Consider the following 24233-nt stretch of genomic DNA (forward strand, 5'->3'; position numbering starts at 1 on the left):
AAACCTGTTGAAGGGCTTATTCCCAACAACAAGCTAGCCTTGCACTGTGTTGCACTGGGGCTGTGGTGCACCCACAGCACTTGAAGGTGCATGACATCATTTATGAAGATATTTTATGGTTAATTCCAAATGTCACAGTGGTTATATAAGACAGTCAAAGCTTCCTTTGCAGAGGGCATCGTAGCACATATGCCCTGGATGAGAAATGTCAACATATCAGGTAAGGAGGGAAGAGTTGTCTAGCACTGACGTAAGCACTGACGTAACAAATTTAATTGCAATCTTCAAAAAATACACACACTATGGAGCTAAAAGTCCTCTGCTATATGACTATCTATTCAGCATACACAATGAAATAACGGTATACTTGCATACTGTATACATAGCTTATTGTCTTATTACTAATAGAGCTATTTGAGGGAGTGTTTCAAAATACACACAGGACATTGTTGTTTATGACCCAGCAATCTTCCCTCCTGTCCTAAAGCAATGTGAGAATGCAAAATACCGATGTGTTGCTTTGTTGTTACATAATATATCTTTGAATATACTGCATACTGGAATTGCAGTACTAATGCTTATGCATGATTTATGATTTTATGACTCATTTTATAAATTCACTTTGGTAACGATGCATGTCTTGTTCCTTCTCTTTCTGCTTCTTTGTAGTGGATGGCTGTACAGACTGGTCAGTGGACTATCTGAAGTACCGGGTCCTTCAGGGTGAGCCGGTACGGATAAAATGTGCACTGTTCTATGGTTACATCCGAGCCAACTACAGCCAGGCACAGAGTGTGGGCCTTAGCCTCATGTGGTACCGCAGCTCTGGCCTTGGCCACAGTGACTTTGAGGAGCCCATCTCTTTTGATGGCGTGCGCATGAGCAAGGAGGAGGACGCAATTTGGTTCAGACCTGCTGAACTTCAAGATGTGGGCCTTTACTCTTGTGTCTTACGGTAAGTTTGAGTGATGTCTGTTCATATGGAACATGGAAATATGGAAGAACCTGTTCCTACAGTAAGGCAGATGAACTAAGCCTCTTACTTATAGCGAACTACCTTTGAAAGACATTATCTAGAAGCTACCAAGGTCACATACAGTAAGAGTGAGAAGCTGACAAGCTTCCTTTAATTATGTTTTTAAAAGTAGGGTAGGTCATTCTGTCAGTTAAAACTACAACTTCTAAATGTGATTAAGAAAAAGAAATGGGGTTCTTATTCTTTTTAGCAGGAAGTATCTACCAGAATGGACTTCTATCTCTATGACAGTGTCAAACAGGAAACATCTATCAAAATGAACTACTGTCTCTTTAAACGGGTTAAAAGTGCAGATTATCATTCATGTGGTTAGATTAATTGGCAACTTAACATTTCCATGAATCTCTACCATGGAGGTGAGATTGCATTATGCTTAGAATCATACGAACTATACTGATAGAAGTTGTTGTACTGTGATACCTATATGTGTTGTCAAGCGAAATAATAAGCATGTTATAGCCATTTCACGTCCCAGACATACTGTGCATGATGGTGCTCCTGGAGAGCGCACAGGACAAGCAGCACCGGGAAAATGCAGTGCTCTATAAATCTTAGTATCCAACAATAATAATATTACACTTAATAATCTAAATACAATATAGCTACTGCAGAAGAGGAGAGGACTTCAAGGGTTACATACCTAGATGCAAATCTGATATGCACATGCAGTGATAAAAGTAGTCAAAGCTAGAGAGTCTGTTTCTGTACTGTACCTGCCACGACCGTATGACTCGACAAGTCAGAAATGATGTACAGTACTGTGCAAAATTTAGTAACTCCTCGTTTTTTAAAAAAATATTTTGTTTCCGAAGAGCCAGACTTGTTTGTTTTTCAAGCGGTTTTGAGCAGGCCTTTTGAAAGTCTTTAAAAGTTTTTCTTTGGACATTTGCTGGAGTTTGACCCATTTTCAGTCCTTGTACCTCACCAATTTCAGAAGAATTTTTGTTTGTCTGTTTGCTTGGTGAATTGCTCAACAAGGAGTGTGTCAACCTCTAAATCACTGGAGCATAAAAAAGCCATACTTAGAGACATACTTAGAAGTTGATTATTACTGACAGGGTTTATTTAGAATTTAAAAAACTCAAAACTCTGTGACTACTAAATTCAAATGTACCTGAAATGATTTAGTTTATATACTAAGCTACGGTAATATTATCCAAATAGAACAGAAACGGTTTGTTCAGAAATATTAATATTTCAAATTAAATCAGCACATATTCAATTTCCCACTTGAGAATAAGTGGCAGGGCATATACTCAAAGGCGACATAATCTCACATTTTTCATATAAAGTGAAATTAAACTCTCTTTTCATGAGCAAATGTGTCTTAAATCCTAAAACATCTCAAAGATTACATGACATGACTCTTATAGAGCTGTCTTTGTATGAGTGTTGAGAGACAAGAAGTGCAGTGAACTATAAATCAGTGTGAAAACGCTCATCTTGAAAGGTTACATTTAGATAAGGTAGAGTGAATCTCTTTTAAAATCAAGTTCTGTAACCGTTAAATGTAAGTAAAAGTAAGTTTGTCATTGACCACATTATCAACTTTATCAACTTGAGACAGAAGCACAATGGAGTTGCATTTGTGTGTTTAGTAGAGGAGTTATACATACTTTGTTTTCAGTTAAGATTAAAATACCAAATTCTCCATTTGGTTTTGCATAGAAACATTTACAGACACAGAGATGCAGCCAAATATAGGCAAAAAATAAATTATTAAATAAATCCCACAGTCAGACTTCAGTGGGTTGTTACATAGAGACTTTTCATAATACAAGATGCATAATCATGTGGCAGTAACTTATTAACCTTTACAGTAGAGAACATCCCTCAATAAACGCCTCATTGCAGTTCTTCATTTCAGAGAGATTTTAATAAACCCCGTTAAAGGCCTCATAAAGACCCAAAGAGGCAGGATACATGGAGTGTGACCAGGGGGAGTGTTTTTGTGTGCAATGATACCCTGAGCTATACCTGCATTTCATTATTGCATGCTGTAGTTACAGTTTTGCACAGACACTTTCAAGTGCTGTTTTACTCTTAGTTAATATCGTCTTTTATTATTAACAATTTAGTACATGCTCTTGTTTATAGTTGCAATCAGAACTTTACATCTTATATATCTTTAATTATTTTAAAAAACAAGAATTTGATGCACAAGTTTGAATTTATTTTGTGTTGTCTCCAATCTACACGGGTTCAAAAGCATATATACAAGCTTAAGTAAATTTTTACAACCCCACTAATATTTGGTTACATGTACCTTAGAAAGTTGCACCTCAACTAGATGCTTGGTAGCCATTAACAAAATTCTAGCATGACTCCTGCTGGATATTTCCCCACTCTTCTTGGCCAACGTGATTTAAATTTGTTGGTTTCCTGGCTTTGACCCAGCATAGACCATGTTTTCAATAGGGTTGAGTGGTTTGGGGAGACCATTCCTAAAGTTTAATGTTTGTCTGCTTTGACCAAAACCAATGTGTGTTTGAGCTGTTGAAGCATTCAGTTGTGCTGAAAGCCTGACTGTTTAGCTCTTGATGTGAGATGAAGTTGAAGAATTTGGAGGTAGTCCTCCTTCTTAATTATTCTGCTTTGTGCAATATTCCAGCACCACTGACAACGAAATAGCCCCAGGGTACGATGCTACCACCGCCATGCTAAACAGCTGGCAAAGTGTTATTATGTTTGAAAGCTCCATCTTTACTCCTCCAAATATACCTTTTGTTATTGTGGTCAAATAGCTCAGTCTTTATCTTGTCTAACCAAGAAAATTTCCCCAGAATGTAATTTTTTGTCCATGTAGGCAACTGCAAATTTCAATTAAGTTTGAAGGTCTTGATTTTGGCAGCAAAGGCTACTTTCTTGCTTGGAACCTTCTTAGTTAACGGCAATTTAAAACTTCACTGTGGACAGTCACGCTGGTGTTCCACTGGTTACCAGTTCCTGGCAAACTTGAGCACAGATGCTTACTGAGCATTCAAAATTATTTTCTTTGCCAATTTTTCCAGACTTTGTCAAAGTGGTGATTTATCTTGTAGAACTCGTACTTATGTACAGTTGTTTGAACTGATCATTTTGGAATCGTTAGTCATTCAGAAATGCCTCCAAGAGACTTTCCCAACTTGTGCTAATCTACATTTCTCTTTCTTAGATCTTCACCGATTCTTTCCCAACTTTCCCATTGTTCGGAGTATTATTCAATTCAGTGAGTGCTGTCAAACAACAAAGAGAAACTACCAGTTGTAGTCAATCGTGCTCACTAGTGAGAAGTTAATGGGCCTTGGCCATGTGAAGACATTGTAAAACCTTCAGCACCACTTATTAAAAGATTAAAGTGGGTGTATCTATATATCTGAGCCGTGCTTTTTAAAGTGATTTAAGATTGATGCTGTATAATCATTGCACCTTGGATAAAGAACAGGTCAGAACAATCATGTCCATGATGACTGTTGATAAACTTCTGGCCACAACTGTATACACTGTGTTGGAAATTCTGTGAATGCTATAATTCTGCAGAATAGTGCAATCGTAACAAAGTGCCCCCAGCTGTGTTTTCCTCTCTGCTTGTGTTGAGCTGACAGGATTTCGAACTTCTCAGATATCCTAATCAGAACACTGCAAGAGATTTGCCTCAGAGCTGAAATCAATTGTCTTTTTGTTAGAGTGTAAGCTTTTGAGTCACACACTGTAGCACATATGACCCAAACATTCTCCCCTAAAACTCCCTGCAGGCAAAGAGGAGTCTTTTCTTCACCCCCTTTAGATTACAAATAGGAGTTTCAGTATACCTTAATTTACCTGGAGACATCTCAAACAACCCTATAATAATAATAATAATAATAATAATAATAATAATTGGGATGAATAAAAAAATGACATAACCATGCTACTATATATTAAAAACAACATCTCTAACATTTTCAAAAATTGAATATATAAGGTTAGATTTATAGTTTGGCTTTCTATATATAATATGTAAAGTTAATAATCTGGCTAATAAACCATAATGATTTACTTGGTTTGTTGACTCTTATAATTAATGTATTCAATTAAAATCACAATATGTGCCACTGGTACAGTATAGCATTTATAATTTATTGTAGACAGAGCTTCACTTCTGTGTGTTTTATTTTCTCTTAGATTATTTGCTTTTCTCAAAATCTGTATTTAGCTATTAATTAATAGCAAATAATTAATTTTTAGTGTTTGCACAAAGTGCTTGCTCAAAGAGAATTTTTATTTTTTTCTACAACATGGAAAGTTTTCAACTTACACTGTGTCAGTGCTATATCAGTAACGTCCTTGATAGAAAATAGTTGTTAATGGAGACGTTAGTATCTACTGAACAGTTTGCACTTGTTATGTTATACAGGTACTTATATTCATGTACACTTGGGTTAACTATGATTTTTTTTTAAATGTTATCAAAAATAGACAATTAGAGGGTGTTAAGGTGCCTGGGTCGTCGACCCAGTGTTTTGTGTTTTTTGGTTCCTTGATTCTGTTTATTTCATTATATTCTAGCTTTGCCTTATGGGTTATAGGATTATTCTTAGTTTAGGTTCTCTGTGTGGGTTTTGTTAGTTTTAGTGTTCTGGTTTTCTGTCTGTGATCCATAGTTGCTGTCTCCCCTGTCTGCTGTATCCCCGTGTCAAGTATGCGTCTCTGTGTAATGTTTCCTGTTTTACTTTGAAGGTCCACGTCTTATGTTAATGTATCTGGTTTTGCTTCCCCTGTCTCGTTAGGCCTGATTTGCCCCAGCTGTGTTTCCCTCCTGTTTCCCATTCCCTGATTGCTCCCTCTGTGTATTTAAGCTCTGTGTTTCTCTGTGTGTCATGATCTACTATCATATATGCTGTGTGTTCTGTCTGCCTGTGTAAGTTATTTGGAGTCTTAGTTTTGTTCTGTTTGAGTTCACGTTTGTCTCCGGAGTTTGCACTTTGGGTCCTCCATTTTACCACTCCTGCCTGCACTCAGCCTACAAATGACAGAGCGTATATATTGTAATATACATATTTTGATCCATCATCCACTACTAACTGGAAAACTTCTGACTGAAAACTTCAATCACTGGCTTCATTTTTCAGCATGACAGTGTTCCCATCCTGTACACTGCCACACAATGACAAAGACATATCTTAACATAGCATCATGTTAAAAGAGAATGGAGCAAAGGCAACCAACATCCCAAGAACAGTTTTAAACGTCCTTCAAGAATCCTGGAAAACTATCCTGAAGAGTACTTAAAGAAATGTACAGAAAATCATAAGAATTTACAAAAAGTCATCCCTAAGAGAGTTCAGGCCGTGTTGAAGTATAAGATGGCCATATCAAATACTGACTTTGTAGTTTTGTAGTAGTTTACTTTAAGAAGTTTGTAGTGCAGTAAAAACATTTGCAAAGTAGAGACAAGTGTAATATGAGTTTAATTATTTTTAAGAACTTTTTATTTATGTGGTTTTAGTAGATGTGTAGAATTACACATCTGCTATAGAACTAAATATTTAGTAATACACATTTAGTATATGTTGCTTTCCAAAAAAAAACCCCCACATGTATACAAATTGTAACGTGTTTAACCAGTTATAACCTTTTACTGTAATGTAGATAATAAAATAAATTACAGTAGAATCTCCATCTGTATATCATTCCCTTTATGTTAAGGGTTTTGTCATTTTTCAACCAATAAATCATTACACGGGCCTTGAACTTGTTGGATATAAGCCAACATGAATGCACTGTACATTCCTACACAATTTTATTAGAATTCATTCAAATCTTTTCGAGCTATTGTGTTTGCAGACAGAATGATGACATGCATGCGAATGCTACCAAAAACATAACCTCCTTGGCAGACGTAATGAGGGGTCTCTTAAGACTATTTGCATGGTATAACACATGCCCATGCTACAGGATTGATTAGTCTGAGAGTTAGTCCATTGTTAGGTATTTGCAGCATTTATACAAATTTATGTTATTTAGTATTAATTAATATGATACATGCTTTTATAAGGTGCATAAACGGTATAACTGGGTCATTTTAACCCATTTTGTTAGGTGGTTGCCAGGCAACATAATGACACTATACCTCCTGTTGTGAGATATAGATGAGAACCTTTAGGGACCTTAGCTGTACCTGTATGCCAAATTTAAATATTAAGGATACATATATACCTATTTATACCAAAATGACTGTGGTCAGATTGGGTTGTTATAAGCAGTGGGGACAAGTTTTATAACATGAAAGAGTTAACTGGAATCAGCAATTTAGAAGCACCGATGATTATATATCCTATAATGACCACTCTCTTGTCAAAGCTGTTAGTCAGTACTTTTAAGCCCTTGTCATTGTAAAGTTCAAAGTCAGTGTTGTAATTTAACGGGCTAAAGCTGACACAACAAAAATGTATCACTGTCCTAACATCCCCTGCCTGTACAGTATACATAATACATTATCCTATAGCTATGTGTATGTTGTGTAATGTCTATAATTGAAGGTAAATCGGTTCTAAGTCCAGCTTTTCGCTAAAGCCCTCCAGGTGTTTTTCTCAGAAAGAGATACTGAGGCACACCACACTATTTCTCTGTGGATAGATTGTGCGTACATTTATTGTGTGCATGTGTGTGTGTGTGTGTGTGTGTGTGTGTGTCTGCGTGTGTGAATGATTATTTGTCCTTCTCTGTCTGCAAATTTAAGTCCAATTGCCAGTTTTCATGTCAAGGTGACTTAATTTACATACCAATCTCCATGCTCTCCCTTTGACTCTCTCTCTTTTATTCCTTTGCTCTTTCCCCGCCTCTCTTTCCTCTGCATATCATCTCTCAGGTCTGTAACACTGAGTCAGAGTCACTGAGCCAACAGACTTTTTTTTCCACTCTTTCACTGCCACAGTCTATACTTTTGGTGGATAAATTATTTTATAATACTTCCAGTAATAATACCTGTATTCTAGAGTATGCGAAAAATGGTGCATTTACTTCCCATGATTACGCTGTCCAACATGTTAGATAATAATATGTGGAGAATTACAGCTACCACGAGCTGCAGACAAATATCTAAAGCTGCTATACTTAAATAGAATGTGACAGACATGAACGACACCATAGGAGTGTGCATCGACCTCCGGCTGTCCATCAATCAAGCGTAAGCACCAACACCTTCCCACAATGCCACGGGGTGCCTGCTGTGAATATTTAACATGCAGAGTTGTCTTCTGCAGACTTCTTGGGCACTTCAGTGGTTGATACAGGTTCTGGCTTGACTTTATATATGTATAAATTTCCTTACATGCAAATGTGATGTACATGCCCGTGTTTGTGCCATTGAGTGTATGTTTGCATAGTTGTATTTGTACAGTAGACAAATACAGCGTATTGTTCACGTGTACTCTGTAAGCCTCGAGCAACACATCTTCCCACTCTGTTCCCTCCAGATAGGAGGTATTGAGTCAATAATGTTAGTTTTCTGCACCAAGAGGGCATAGCTCTGTGGGGCTATCTTGCATCTTGCTTTAGCTTCCTACAGCGTCTTCTAGATGCCCTTTTGGTCATTTTTATGTAGGAGAAATATTCTTTTTTTTTTTCTCTGATTCCAAGTAGCTACAGTGTATTCTCATTTTGTCCCTCTTAGTACTATCTGTTGCTAGCCTTCCATAGTAGCACATAGCCACACGTCTTTTAAGCATACATAGATGCGTGGGTGCACACGTGCATGTCTGTGTCTGTGTTTTATGGCCCCAGGAGGTCAGAGGTGTTTATATGAGAGAGGGGACTCCCTTATTGCTTCCATAACCTGAATAGATCATATGAAACTCCGTCATTTACAGTGAATGGGAGCATCTGGCCAGCCATAAATGTAATGTAATGAAATGAAAGCCCATATGGCCTGTACAACCAGCCTTCCAACAAGGTGACTGACCAAGTGAGAGCTATCCCAGACAGACACACATTAAAAAGAATGTGGTCTTTTGGGGTGAGGCCATTTGTAATGGTTTGGATCAGGCTAGTCTCACAGACACGTGGATCCATGCCTTCGTTACCCCTAGACTCAATTACCGCAATGGCATTCTTTATGTCATCTGAAGTTCCTAACAAACTCTGGATGTGTTTACCGGTTTACTCACTCACTCGAACACTTTTTCTTGACCACAAGCACCTCTCCTGGCTTGCTGTTCCACATTAACTGAAGCTGCAGCCCTTTTGGTACATGCACGTAGCCTTTAACTTTCCATTAGCTAGAGAACCTAAATGTCTAAATCAGTCGGATTGGACATTTAGGAGTCTTTTACCAGCTTCCTAGTACAAAGTACTTGCGCCCTTATGAGAGTAGCTCAGGTAATTGTGTGGTGAATTCACACAGAGCAAGTGGACATCATGTGCCTCCTTCACACTCTGTCCAGATAAGAAGGTCACCTAAATCAAGTGGAGTAATGATAGTTTGTTTGACCCAGGCTACTTCCTGTTGTGTTCTACAGGTGAGAAAAGCACCTGCAGAAATATCCCAGTTTGATTTTCCCAACATTGTTTGCAACTTATGTGGAAAAGTGTCTTTCATTTTTTCAGGCACAGACCCATCCACAGCCGTCACCATACTCCCTCCTCCTTCCCCAGATACATTGAGGAGTGCATCACTGTCTTAAACTGTATTTAATTGATAGACAGTGTTTTGGAAATTGCATTTTATCAAATGATTTCCCCCCTTTTCTCTTTCTCTTTATTCCTCTGTTTATAAAGTACTCACAATGTAGTACTCAAGACTACAAGCAAACTGCACCAAGCTACAAAGCTTCAGGGACAGGATTAAGGGATACGATTATCAGTCTTATCCCTTTCAAAGACTCTGCATATTCACAAACAGATATCTTTTTAGAGATGATTTCATGTAAGTATCTCTACAAAGGGCTTTCAAACTAGAAACATATTTTTTTTTACAACTTTTTACAACCTCACAGCCCTGCTAAAGTCTGAAAGAAACTGGAGCACTGAAGCTAAATGCCAGAAAATTCCTGCGATTGAGGTCCAAAATCTTGTGGAGAGACCTCCAAAAATAGTAGAAACTATTACAGCGGCAAGGGTGTCCACAGATTTTCGGCCATGTATCATATCATATCACTTACCAGGGAACACTTTGTTACAGTCAGTTCTTAGCTATGTGTCAGTGGTGATAGGGACTGTAATGAATGTGGCTTTGATGATCGTTTTTATAACATTAATTTAAAGACAGAGTCATCTTTCTTTCTCGAATATCAAAGCTCGGGTCGTAGCTCAGGTGGTTGCTGAGAAAAAGGGGGAGGGTTGAGTCCTCGAGAGGCCATGAATCTTTCACTGTCCTGTTGTGAGACCATTTTTGCATTTCTCGTTTTTTCAGATTAACAATTTCAGCTTTCTCCCCCCATCCATCCATCCATTTTCATCCGCTTTGTCCGGGGCCGGGTCGAGGGGGCAGCAGCTTCCCCCCCCCCCCCAAAAAAAAATTTCAGAATGTAGTCATGAATGTTTTCCACTGATTCTCCATTATAGCTAGCACTACAAACACAAAAAGAGGGCGAGCGAGGCAGAGGGGGGTAAAAAGGAAAAGAATAATAACTGAAAAGCTATCAAAGGAAAAAAAAACATGGTTCGTTTTTGGTTTGTGAAAAAGAAAAATCATATAAAAAGTTTCCTTTTTCTTTCTTATTCTTTGCAGATGTTTTTATTGAGCTGACAATAAAAGAAGACTAAATAAGAGCGTTATTCTAATCAAACTCATTCGTTAACTCCTTGCACTGTTCTTCTGTGCCGACAGGAACTCTACATACTGCATGAAGGTTTCCATGTCTCTGACTGTGGCGGAAAATGACACAAACCTGTGCTACAACTCTAAAATGAGACGAATGGAGAAGGCTGAGCTCAGCAAGAGTAAAGACATCCTCTGTCCTGACATAGATGACTATGTTGAACCTGGCAAAGAACCAGACATCACCTGGTCCAAGGTGAGCTTGCTGTTCGACTGAGCGTGCTCGTTAATATGTGATTATGTTTCTTCTGCCATATGATCTTTGCATCATTATTTTATCCTTGCCTGGAGGCTCAGTGATATTTTTGTTTCCTGAATCCTCTTATTTGTCAGAAAGAAGGGGGCGTCTGTCTTTCTGATTATACAACCGAGAAATATTCTTCAGTGCTTCATTGGTTTGTTTTCATCTAATTTCTTGCCTGTTTGTGTTTAAAGCCTTATTGGAATTGTGTTTCCAGATTACTTAGGCAGATTATATATAAAGGCAATGATGACAATGAAATCCTTAAGCCACATTCGCAGTGTGCCACACCATTTTGAGAGTCATCGAAAGAGAGTGAGGAGGGAGCAGAGGGCAGCCACAGAGATGGCTTTTATAATGAACACAAAACCTCTATGAGAAGAAAATTGTGCAATGTCATTCTGTGCCCTGTGGAAAGAGTGGATACCCTCCAAATGCTCCTGGTCCCTGATCTTTATTCAGCATGCACCTCCGCCCCCATCACCTGGGTTCTTGCCTTTCCTAGGTCAGGCATGGCCTGCGGACAACAGAGTGCATCCCGGAGAAAGGCTCATGCCAGACTAATCACAGGCAGATCAGCGGTAGATTAGCTGGCCGGGCTTGACCTCTAGGTTTTTCCAGAATTCAATTACGATCTTGGTAATGACTGGGAGTGCTGGAACCCGGAGTTATTTGGACCACTGCGGAGCCTCCGTGATTGAATTCGAAGGTTGCCGAGAGCAATGGTAGAATAGAATCCACCGAGCCACCGCTGTCCCTGGCTGAGCACCAAGGAGCTGAAGAAAGTATCATGTCACGAAGTCACTCACTTTGCCTGCTCACGTATACTCGCATTCACACGGATGTAGCACAAACACACTTATTTTGTCTGCAGAGAGTAGTGTAAATAAAATTCTCTGTCTCTCTGTGGCCTTTGTAGAATATTGAATGGAGAATATTCCGTTCAGTGCAATAAATCTTGATCAGATAAGTAGGACAATAGCTTAGTTTTATCATTTTAGCTTATAAAATTATTATATCAGAGTGACGAGCTATGTGTTTTTACCACTTTATTCACTTTTTTTTTACACTCAGCATTGTTAAAGTGTTTGAAATCTCATGGATGTATATTTGTAAAAGAGATTCTGCAGGTCTTAAATTTCTCAAGGCCTTGCTTTCCCAGAATATTCCATCTCTGGCCGCACAAAGTCCACAGCGTCTTTACACTTGTCACTTATATGACATCTGACACCTCCCGTGATATATCAGTAAATAGATATTTACAGTTCTGATCTGCCTGTTCTTTGGTACACAGGAGTGCCGTCCAAAGCAGTGGCGTGCAAGCATCATCCAGAAGAGAGACATTCTGTCTATCCAAGAGGTAACAGAAGATGACATTGGGAATTACACCTGCGAAGTCCAGTTTGGTGGTTTTGTGGTCAGAAGGACGACTGAACTCACAGTAACTGGTAAGTTCTCAGGAAAACTGAAGATGTGTTTTCTGCGTGTAGAGGCGCCATTTATACAAGTTCTCCACATAGTAGCACATGTTTTAAGAATGAGCAGAGTAGTAATTATAGTAGACAGTTGAATAAAAGGAGAGGATTGTAACAAAGATACACACGTAGCCACGCACACACACTCATACAAACACAGACACAAATACCACAGGGTATGGCAATGATGTCCTGCTGTTGTGTTAATTGTTGGAGGGAGGTGAATGCTGTGGCCTGGCATCTATCCCTCCTTCTAACTCAGCACTTTCCAGTCAGCTAAGCAGTGTTGAAATATTTAAGGCTATAGGCTAAACTCGTTCACACAGAGAGCTAAAGAGCCAGGACCAAGGTCAGTAGATTTACAGTGCACTTACTCTTTGTTTCTATACATCTCTCACTCCTTTTTTTTTTCTCTTTACCTTGCACAGCTGCAAGGTGAGCGTGTGACAAATAAACGCATTCATCTGTTGAAACCTGGGAATTGGATGCTCTGGCTTGTGTGTTCTGCCAGGTTAACTGCTCTGATGAGGATTGAGGGTGAATCTAGTTTTTCCTTTGCCCTTTTATACTCAATGTTGCCGCCTAAAGAATACTGATCTGTCTGATACTGACTGCTACAGTATATTGTATACTAACACTGCTATATTGAGTGGATTCTTTGTTTTCAGTTGTGATGTAGCAATTACAAGAAATTATTCAGCGCATCTTTTTGATGATGTTTAGGATAGTGGTATGATAAATGCAAATATTTAATATGATTTCATTATTAAATGTGTCCGCATAGATTGTTCATGGGCATGTTTGGTGTTTTCCCCACACTGAATATTTGTGAACACTTGATTGATATCCTTAGTGGCACTTTTTTGAGTAATTGGCCATTGTTGTTATGTAATATGAAGGCGTTTATGCATTTGAAGTGCACAGACTGCTGTCTGGCAGAGAGAGAGAAAGCTACATGTCTTAACCTGAGCAGAGTGTGCTGTTGGATAAGATTAAAAGTGATCCTGGAGGTGTGGTTTTGAGATCGGCTGTGGTTGTGACTGATGGGCTATCAGTTTATCCACGGCAGGGTTCAACAGGCAGACACATTAGAATTTGGCATTATTGCCATTACTATCGCTGGGAGAGCCTTCCCAGCTTGGTTGACTCATTACTCTAGTACGTGAGTACCCCTCAGTTGTGGGTCATGCAGTTTGTTAACCAGTTTGGGTTTTTGTTCCATAGCTCCAAAGTCACATCACCAGTGTTGAAAGTAACCTTTTTCCCTCCCTAGATATTGTGGTATCTACAGTTGATATGAGCAGAATTTGCAGGTTTGCTAAGCATTTAGATAATAAATTGAATACATTTAAATAATTTTGGAGCAATCCAAAAGAAAGTTCAAGGTATTCTGGCATGCTGAGAACTATTTATTTATTTAATCAACTTTTTGGAGAAAATGTAATAGCAAACTCTGAGGACTTTACCTTGCCAGTGTGCCCTAAAAGAAACTTTGTTGTTTCTGCATTTTTTAGTGAAAGGTGAATTAAATCCCTTCATCTTTTGGTACCACAACAATTCACCTTGGCTAAATTTACTTTTTAAATTGTTTTTGATAGATTTTGTTTTAAGTTGTTTTGAATTCATAGTGCACACCATAGCATACCTGTTCAACTGCTCGTTTAAAAGAAATCTCTAATTATCCAATCACATGGCAGCAACTCAGTGCACTAAAAATGACTGGACACCACAACCTACTTGAGTGTTGTTGCTGATCACATCCATCCCTTTATAACCACAGCCACCCATCATCTGAAAGGTGCTTCTAGTCGGGTACTGCACCATGTCCAAGAGTTCAGATTCACGCCACAGATGTGGTCAAATCTGCAGCAACTGTTTGAAGCTGCTATGTTAATATGGACCTAAATATCTGAGAAAAGTTTCCAACACCTTGTTTAGTCTATGCCACAAAGGACTAATGCATTTCCAAATACAAAAGGGGGTCAACACCAGTACTAGAAAGGTGTACCTAATAAACTGTCCTGTGAGTATATGGTCTAATAATACTGTTGGTGTGTTTAATTGAATGCTATAAAATGTGTAGGCTTCATGAGTGAATCCCATGCTGGCTGCAGAACATAAAGTGCCATCATTTGTCATGAAAACAGAGTTAGAAAGTTTACACTTGGGACACGATGCTTTTCAGCATTAATGCAGCAGAAAACTATCAACCATGACAACAGTTTAGCGAGATTCTTTTGACAGGGAAATGCAGTCACGTAAATGCCTGCGTTCTCTTCTGTATTTTCTACTCTGCTTTTTCTGTTGTAAAAGAAAAAAATATGGGGATACTCTAAATACTATAGTACCACTTGATTTAGCCTTAGTGGGATACCTCCTCTTTTAAAGCTGTAGTCTCCTGTTAGAATCAGATTAGCTCCCTCTCACCATGGGCTCATTTCCTTTAATAAACCTACACCATCATCCCCTCAAGTGGGTGTGCGATTATCCACATTTTATCACATCCTGTTAAAACCGACATTGCCTGGACAGCAAACATAAAAGGCCAAACTACATCCAAGGGCTAATGTTGTAGTTTATTTGATAGGCCAAGAGGACGAAGGAGGTCATTAAGTTTAACTGATCTTAAATATAGCGCAATAGATACTGGCCTTTGCTGTGACCCTGCCTCACTGCAGACTGTGTGTGTGTGTGTGTGTGTGTGTGTGTGTGTGTGTGTGTGTGTGTGTGTGTGTGTGTGTGTGTGTGTGCGCGTGTGTTCTGACCCTACTCCACTATGTAATGACTTCCATTAGAAGCAGTAGAGGAGCTGCTATGTGGAATAAAGTAAGTCTTGTAATAGAGGTTAACTATGAGCATAAACACAGGCCCTCACAGATCAGGCTGATCCAGGAGCCCCTTAATCAAGCTCTGATGCTCTTCGGGTTAATCGGAATGTAAAACAAACAACAGCCCCTCGCCTCATTTTATGTTTATGTCACGGTGCATTGAAATTTTCTTATCTGATTCTGAGCGTGCAGACGCAGGGAGGTACAGCCCGTGCAGAAACCGAGTGCACTGAGAACAAATGCACCATTATCAACAGATGGAAAGATTTTCCTTTTCCCCGCCCCCCATGGGCCTTCACCTCCACCTCCCATCTTTAAAAGAGAGTGCCTTTTTGTGTACTGTTATAATTGATTCATAGCAGCAGCAGGTTGGCCATTCCGCGGTTCCTCTGGGGAATGCTGAGTGTGGTCAGATTTGTCTACAACTGTGTTTACCCCTTCCCACTTTCACAGACACACGGAGCAGTCTCCGAGCCGAAACTGCAACCCACCTATGATATGAACCGATACGAGCGCGGGCCGCTTTATCTGTGCGTGCCTGCGAGTTTGTCTTTTTAACGTTAAACATACATACTTGTGGGAATTTTGTGTGATGTTTCATTCTACGTCTGAATCGTTTCTGTTAAATTTTTATGGCTCTCTTAGGCCTCATTCCAGTACTGTGATGGTAATGCTACAACAGTAAAACACCAGATAAAGCTCGGTTCAGCTGATGTATGCAGCCTGCTCTGTGTTCTGCAGGAAGGAAAATATTATACAGGGAGAGCGGAAAAGGATAAAGAGAACAAGGGAGCGAAAGTGACTGATAACAGCAAAAAGAGGGAGAGGGAGAAGCGATAGAACAGAGTGAAAAAGATAGAGGTTGGTGCTCGTGTATCTTATCTGTATTCCTAGCCAGTGTTTCCCAGCAGAAACAGTGTGTCCAGGACTATAAACAGACTATTATCCTAGTGTTTATCACAGTGCACATTACCGTTTGCCTCTGTCGGACTTACTGTAATGGAGTCGTTTGGCTTGATGGATGCCTCGGGCGTGGGTTTCTATCTATTGCTCCCATTATACCACTGTCTGCATCCCTTCACTGTAGAAATGTGTGCCTGCACATTCAGCATAGCCTGCAAGCATGGTGACTGAGGTTATGGCCAATGTAAATGTACCATTTGGCACAGTGAATTGGAGGTGCACAGGGCAAGAGGAAATCGAGGGGAGGAGAGGAATCGTCTACCTTACATTACCGCTTGTAGAATGTCCACAGCGCAAAAGGGGCGATGCTTGGAAAACTCAATTTATGTACAGTGAATGAATATGTTTATTTGTGAGGATAAAATATGTGACTGTTTGTGTCCTCGCTGTATAGGCATGCATTGTGTCTGATTTTTATACACTCAGCAGGCAGTGTTACACCTAAGATTCCTCCATCAGAGTTTACAGAAACCGAGTGTATTTGTGTGTGTAATGAGGAGCTGATGTGGGGAGAGGTGAGCTGGGACATTGTCTCATTGCAGTAAAAGGTTTCTTACCGTTCTTCCTCCACAGGGTCACCTTCAGAAGTGCGTGCACTTCACAGCCTTATAAAATGTAACCGGCGACATGCACATGTGTGAGCATGACTGTGTGATGTAGTTATATATTTATTTATCAAGGCGATGACTTGACTTTTACTTTGTCGGCTGGATGTAGCCTCCGTGGATGCAGCAAGGGGAAAAAAAGCGGAGGCAGAAGCAGTCAGCAGAGACGTGAAAGAGGAGTGTGGTATCCACACCCCCTCCGTCTGTTTTCTGTCCTCATCTATCAGGCCGAAGGAGGATAGATGGATGGAGAGGCAGCGATTAGCTATGATATTATCCCATAGAGTGGGAATATGAGGAATGAGAGGTGAGAGATAAGAAGTGTGGGGTGAGAAAAAGAGATGGGTTTAGCCTCAGCTGAAACCTTCTCCATCTCCGAGACTATGTGCTTGCGTGAATACGTTGTAACTCGGATGCCTGTCGTGTGCTGGCCTGCCATGATCGACTCTCAGCCTCGGTTACTGTACATGTCCTTGGAGACGAGATGATAAAATCACACCTGAGATAAGTGTTACGCCAGCAGTTGACTTTTCCCAACTTCACTTACACACCAGTGCACTTGTGTACACACACACTTACATCAATCACACCCATGAGAGGATGGCACACCCAATATAAAATTGCTTTATATTATCTGTCACAACCTGCTGATACTGATAAATCCGCATGCTTTTCACAGCCTATAAATTTACAAAGCAGCTCAGTTACTGGTGAAACAATAGCACTGTATAGGATGGAAGAAAATGGCTCATTAGTTTAGGGTCAACTATCACTCTCATCATTAACTAATCTGTGCCCCTTGCCATATCTACCTCACCCCTCACCTCCCCGCCCTCTCCTCCTCCTGTCTCTCCAACTCACTTCATCACTATTCACCAGCTGTCCTCTTAGAGTCTGAGCAGGCCAGAGTTCACATTGTTTTAATTCAATTAAAATCGACATCAGTCTGCATGTGACGAATGAAATTTACATACTACACAATTAATCTTGCCTGACCTACCACACACTACCCACATACACACCCTCTGTCTGTGGTTATTATCATTATCTAGGCCTATAGCGTAAGTACAAGAGCATGAGTGAAATTAAAATTATTATTCTGTCTTTTGAAGCCTTTTGAAGTCTGGGTCAATAATTAAACAGTGTTATGTAGTGGCTGACGAAGTACGTCTAAAAAGACCTGTTACTGTTATATTTTTGAGTCCAGTGAAATGGTCTCCTTTCACTGAACGTGTCCTCTATGATAGGGATAAGTCATAACGTTCATAACACTGATATCACTTATCATAGCAATATGAATGACACTGAACTTATATAGCGTGGCCTTCCAATAACATGAGTACTTCAGACTATGATAGATAGATAGATAGATAGATAGATAGATAGATAGATAGATAGATAGTAGGGGTGCAACGATACACAAAATTCACGGTTCGGTTCGATATTTTGGTGTCAGGTTCAAAAAACTGTTCATGCCTTTTTAATTTGTCATTTATTAAAATTATAAATATATATTTTAACTCAAAAGTACAGTTTTTAAATTTAATGTTGCTGAAACAACAAAGTAATGAAAAAAATAAATATATCTGATCGAGAAATCACTCATCTTTGGAAAAGAGAGTTTATTACAGAGAAATGTCTCTTTCCAAACTAAAAGCTATACTATACGCTTCTTCTGGGCTATATTCTCAGCAGCATATTAAACATATCAGGTCCCCATAAGGAGAATCATGTGCTAACAGCTGTCTAAATGACTCGGGTAAAGGTTGTAGCATGCGTGCTTGTTGTTTTTGTCTGCTTCCACTTGTCTTTGCACTAGGATGATGTCGGAGTAAATATGCAGGCATATTCATTTTGTTCCCACTAGTGCTGTCAGCGGTAATCTCGTTGAAATGACGTTAAAGCCACAACACAGCAAATCTCCGTTAACGAGCTACCGCAGATCGCCCCGTGCGTGGGGCTGGACGGCCAACACGTTAACGATCTAACTGCGCTAACACACTAGTTCCCACCAATGTAATTGAGCATTGTGTGGCACATCCAACATACTGTTTTACTTTTGTCCATGACGCGCTTACCTTCAGGGTCATACGTCACATGAAAACCAAAATAATTCCAAACGCCAGATCTGAATGAGAGTGGGGGAGGTTTAATTTGCCATGTTGCAAGGAGAACTTAACTTCTGTCTCGCTAGCTTGCCCTGCGCTCAGTGAATCTGCGTTCGACTACTCCGCCTAGGCTGCACTGTCGAGCGCAGATCGACTGAGCGCTCAACACAGACAGCATAGTCAGAAGGAAAGTTGATAAAATAAATTAAACATTTTGTATTGTTCGATACATATGCGTACCGAACCGAAAGCACTGTATCGAACGGTTCAATATCGATACGAGTATTGTTGCACCCCTAATAGATAGATAGATAGATAGATAGATAGATAGATAGATAGATAGATAGATCAAATACAACCCCAACTAGAGCAAATTCCCATCATATCAGATATAGTCCAAACTATGATCATTTCTATCTGAGTTGTTGACTACAACAACAAAATTCTTCAATGGTCAGCTGACTTTGAGGTTGAGCTTCTTGTCTATAAGGCTTGAACTGATCACAAACTATGTGTTTGTACAACTTGTCTGCAGTTTATCAATTTGTCAGATGTCTGAGGTGAAGGACTTGCTGTCACCTTTAAGAAGTCATCAAACAACACAGAACATTAAATGTCTTTTGTGTAGCAGTTTGCCCTACAAATTAATGACAAGTCTAATGATAATGATCATCATTATTGAGTATAATGGCTTCTACTTTTACAGGGTCAAGCGATGGCCTGGCTATCCCACAGATAGTTACAGGTAGTCACATATATAAGTGGCAACAATCTTGTCATCAAACTCTTGTTAGGAGTTGGATGAGAAGTACTTATAAAGTGTATTTGGCCTTTTTGTGCTTTTTATCAGAACATTTCACGATTTATTTTTGCAATTTGGGTAGCCTGTTGGGTAGTTCACTTAAACCACAAAATCTTTTTGGTGAAAGGCAGAGCGCAAACATTTCAATCTCATCCAGAACCACCTATTGTTCATCAAGGATGAGAAAGAAGGACTTTTGGTTCTTAAAATGCATGAAACTCTTCAGGAATCTCCAGAAATGTTACCGCAGCTGGCTCTATTTTGAAGTTTACTTCTCAAGAATGAAATTGCCGTCCTTACAAGGCTGCTGCTAAGCCCGGCATTGTACGTGAACTGCTGGGGAATAGAAAAACAAAGCTCTGCTGTCATGTACTCTCCTCCGGATGCAAATCACATGTTTGTTTGTTTAATCCTCGCTTTCTCGAGAAGACAGATCTAGGCTTTCTCTCGCTCTCTGACACTTTCTCTCTCTCTTTTTGTACCTTACAATGTGCATGTTCGTGCAGTCACTCCAAAGCTATGATTTTTCTTCCATTTGTGTCCTACCCTGCTATGAAAGACAATGTCCTTTTGAACTGAACACTGAGATAGCGTGCTCCTTTCTCAATTTTGAAGTCTACATGTGAGTTATTGTACAATTTCATACCTTGCAGCAAGGTTGGAGCTCCTGTAGTTTCATTTTTAAACCCAGCAGTAGCTGTAGCAGTGCAAATGGCCTCAGTGTGAGGTTTAATTTGAACAACTAGCAGGGAAGTTTTGTCAGTTAGCATCTTGCTTATAGTATAATGTTGTACTTAGATTAGTATTGTTTTTTGTTTTTTGGTTGTTGTTTTTTTTAATTCTAATGACATTTCATTGCTATGTAGGCTACAGTATTTTGATTTGATGATGTTGTGACTTTTGACGTTGCAAACCTTTTAGTTTGCAGACATGTTCCTTTCCTTTCCTTGTGAGAAAAAAGGAAAGTGCTCACAGTTCTTTTATATTCAAGAAGAGCCGCAGGCACAGTTCTTATGACAGAGTATGTAATGGCTGAAGGTCAGTTAGAGGACTCTGAATAACCCTCTCATTATACGCTGTCCTCAAGAAAAGAAACTCAAGAAAGGCTTTGGTCCAATTAAATGATAGGGAGTATGACCATTAACAACCACAGGGAACGTTGACAATACAAAACAGAGAAATCACCAGACACTTGATCTAAACTTTGCAGTGACTGTGGACACCTTCGTGGAGACGCCCTGATGTGAGTAATAAAGGTGTTTTTGAGCATCTGTTGGCATATTTTAAAACACTTAATGTGATTAATATGCACATCTACTCAACTGCATTCAGATGCAGGACAAAGAGCAGTTAAAAAGTGAATGGAGAGACTGTCTGTGATTTTACAAGCCTGCAGGTAAATCTAATAATGCAACATTTCAGGGTGCCAAAAGACCTTGTAGGTTGCTCCAAGAAAAATCTGGAAGGTTAAAATTTTCTGTTATTCAGAGAGTTTGGCAGTATAACAATGTCATTTTGAGTGAAATGATAGAAACTGTTTTTCTTGTCAATACGGTACAAACCAAACTAAAAAATAGCAACAATACAAGGGTAAATAATAGCTTTTGTAACTACCATCACATTTTTCCCCCTCCCTGGAGTTAATGATCTTCATAAGATTTTTGTCACCCTTGACCTATACACCTTTGACACATACATAGTGCCCATTCAAAGCATCTCTGTCTCCATAGACACACACACAAAGAGCTATGTATCAGATGTGGAATTGCTAATCATTGTGTCTCTGCGGGTGTCTTGGGGTGTCTGGCGCTGGGATGTTGGCATCGAGTCCTTTGGGCCTCTGTGTATCAGGCTCGTTCCAGAGCATCTTTCAGATGATCGATCAGATTGGGATCAGTGGGGTTTGGACTCCACATCAAAGCCTTGCAAGGGTGGTAGGATGCATTTTCCCACTTGGCGTGAGCACTGCTGTTAAAGATTGTCTTTCCCATCGAGGGTGTTTGGTCTACACTAATGTTTAGGTGGGCAGTAGCTGTCAAAGTACCATCCATATGAATGCCATGACCCAAGGTTTCCCAGCTGAACATTGCATTGTAATGAAGAGATCAATTTTATTCACTCCATCTTGACAGGTGAAGGTATACGGATGCCCACTAATGAGGTCATAAGATTTTTAAGGATTGACGCTTCAAAGAATGTTATGTATGTCAAAATATGGGTGTGTGGGTTTTTCAGCACCTTCCAGTAAGTCCGTGACTAAACGCCTTAACTGTCATTACCGTTTTATGGTGCCACCACTTTCCCTGATACACAATGAAAATAATGTCTTTACAGCAGCATTGATGTTTTTCCTGCTCTCTCGCTCTGTCTCTCTCTCCTCCTCTTCTGGCATCGCTACACAGTTTGAGAGGCTGTCCAAGATGCCAGTGTCAGCATCTACAGTGTGTGTATGTGTGCATACTTTGCACACCAGTACAGCGTGTTTGTGCACATCACTGCATCCATGTAACTGCTGCACATCCCTATGTGTGAACTGCATATTCCCACTCATGAATACATGCCCGGCTGCAGTAACTGCAAATGAATGCGTTTCTGTTCCACCTGTTCCTTGCATAAACCAATTGCCACTTGGACACACAGTCCAAATCTCCTTGCTTGTATCAGCTAAAGAAAAGCTGATTTCTCTGAATCAGGTACCAATGAGACTGATTAGATGATGGTAGCGGGTGCCAGCAGCACCCAAATGGCAGTTTTCTTTGAAGGATGTTGCCAGGCTCCAGGTAGCCAGCAGATATGTGGGCTGTAGGTGCAGGTGAGATTATGCTGATTAACGCTTTTGATTGACCTTAGTGAGATTATAATCTGGCACTTCTGTCTAGCTCGTCAGATGCTCAACATCAATAGGAAGTGCCCTCCCTGACTCATCTGTTGTCTTTATGACCATCTCTGTTCCCCACTGTGTCAGGAACAGATATTTTTTTTGTACTTTAATCAAATGCGTGGAACAATGAAGTAAAATGTGCACTGCAGAAGGAGACTGAGTCAGCTTTTATTACTGACTTGCCAGTTTGCTGCAGAATGATGTGGGTGTGAGGAGTATCATAGCATTTTTTCTTGTCCTGTATATGGTCCTGCTCTCTGGTCTCCTTTATTCCTCTCTCCCTGAGTTGTGCATTTTCTCTCTCCTGCCGTTGTTGTTGCTCAGAAAGGTAGGATGCGAGTGGTTTTGTGGGCTTTTCCCCCACATTCTAAATTTTTTATATTCTCTCCCACAAATCCTTTAGCGTTCTCTCCCTCAGCTAGTAATTTTAAATTCTGACTAGAAAAACTGCTTAACAGATAATAAAGAAAGTAAGTAAGTGCAGTTTCTCTAAAAACTCGACAGTGCACAATACTGTTTATGAATTATCTCTATACTTCCCTGTCCCGGTGTGGTGCATTATGAAGGCTGGGTCCATTCCTACAGTCGTTGTTTAGCAGTGCATTGAAGCAGGCTTTATGCTGATTAACTGCATCACATCTGATGGATTCCAAGCGACCTCTCCACCCCTCAATATAGCTCTGGGAGCCTTTCAGGGGGAAAAGGCTTCCCTTATTAATTAGACAAGAATAGGAAATCTATTAGTGAATGCAGACAAGGCTGAGTGCTGAATGAGGGGTTGCTGAGTTCTGTTAGTGCTAAACTAACTACAGTCATCTCCCCTGCCATTATTGCATTAAAAAGGAAATGGGTGATGTGCTCTTTTTCTTTCTCAAAGATATCTGTTCCATATTTGGTGAAAATAAATCCACATTATCAGTTGGTTGTATTGTTGCAGATAAATAACTCGCAGCAAATTAACTAAGCTAATTGCAGCCATACCTTTTTTGGCAAGTTACCTTTTCTGACTTGTCATTTTAAAAGACTTGCACTTACTGGCCACTTCATTAGGTCCTCCCATTTAACTAGTGGTTTATGCAAACATCAGCCAGTCACATTGCTGCATCAAAATGCATTTAGATATGCAGACATCATCAAGGTAACCTGTTGAAGTGATTGTTGGAGCCAGATGGGCTTGTTTGAGCATTCCAGAAACTGCTTGTGCACTGGGATATCCCTATATGCCATGTCAAGGGTTTAAGAGGAATGCTTCAGAAGACCACATCGGGTGTCACTCCTGTCAGCTAAAAACAGGGAACTGAGGCTAAAATTCACACTGGCTCACCAAAATTGGACAATAGAAGATTGGCAAAAATGTTGCCTGGTTTGAGCCATGATTTTTGCTGCAACATTTAGATGTTAGGATCAGGATGTGGTGTAAACGGCACAAACACATGGATCCATCCTGCCTTGCATTAATACTTTAGGCTGGTTGTGGTGGTGTTATTCTCTTTGGGTCCTCTAGTACCAACTGAGG

The 24233-nt window shown here is 39.8% G+C and overlaps 1 protein-coding gene across 4 annotated transcripts in view; it reads left to right on the forward strand.

Moving 5' to 3' along the window:
• il1rapl1a (interleukin 1 receptor accessory protein-like 1a) overlaps positions 1-24233 on the forward strand; it is a 171593-nt gene that overhangs the window by 74249 nt on the left and 73111 nt on the right. For all 4 annotated transcript variants that reach the window (XM_086266003.1, XM_086266004.1, XM_086266006.1 and 1 more), the window contains exons 3-5: positions 670-955; positions 10824-11010; positions 12350-12503. In XM_086266003.1, the coding sequence (XP_086122129.1) occupies positions 670-955; positions 10824-11010; positions 12350-12503 (627 nt within the window). The remainder of the gene's footprint in view (positions 1-669; positions 956-10823; positions 11011-12349; positions 12504-24233) is intronic.

This window comes from Aulonocara sp. 'chitande type north' Nkhata Bay, linkage group LG16 (genome assembly GCF_057382095.1).
Source record: "Aulonocara sp. 'chitande type north' Nkhata Bay isolate Kocher_YH1m ecotype deep benthic linkage group LG16, A_spYH_male_GT1.1, whole genome shotgun sequence".
NCBI classification, from domain to species: Eukaryota; Metazoa; Chordata; class Actinopteri; order Cichliformes; family Cichlidae; genus Aulonocara; species Aulonocara sp. 'chitande type north' Nkhata Bay.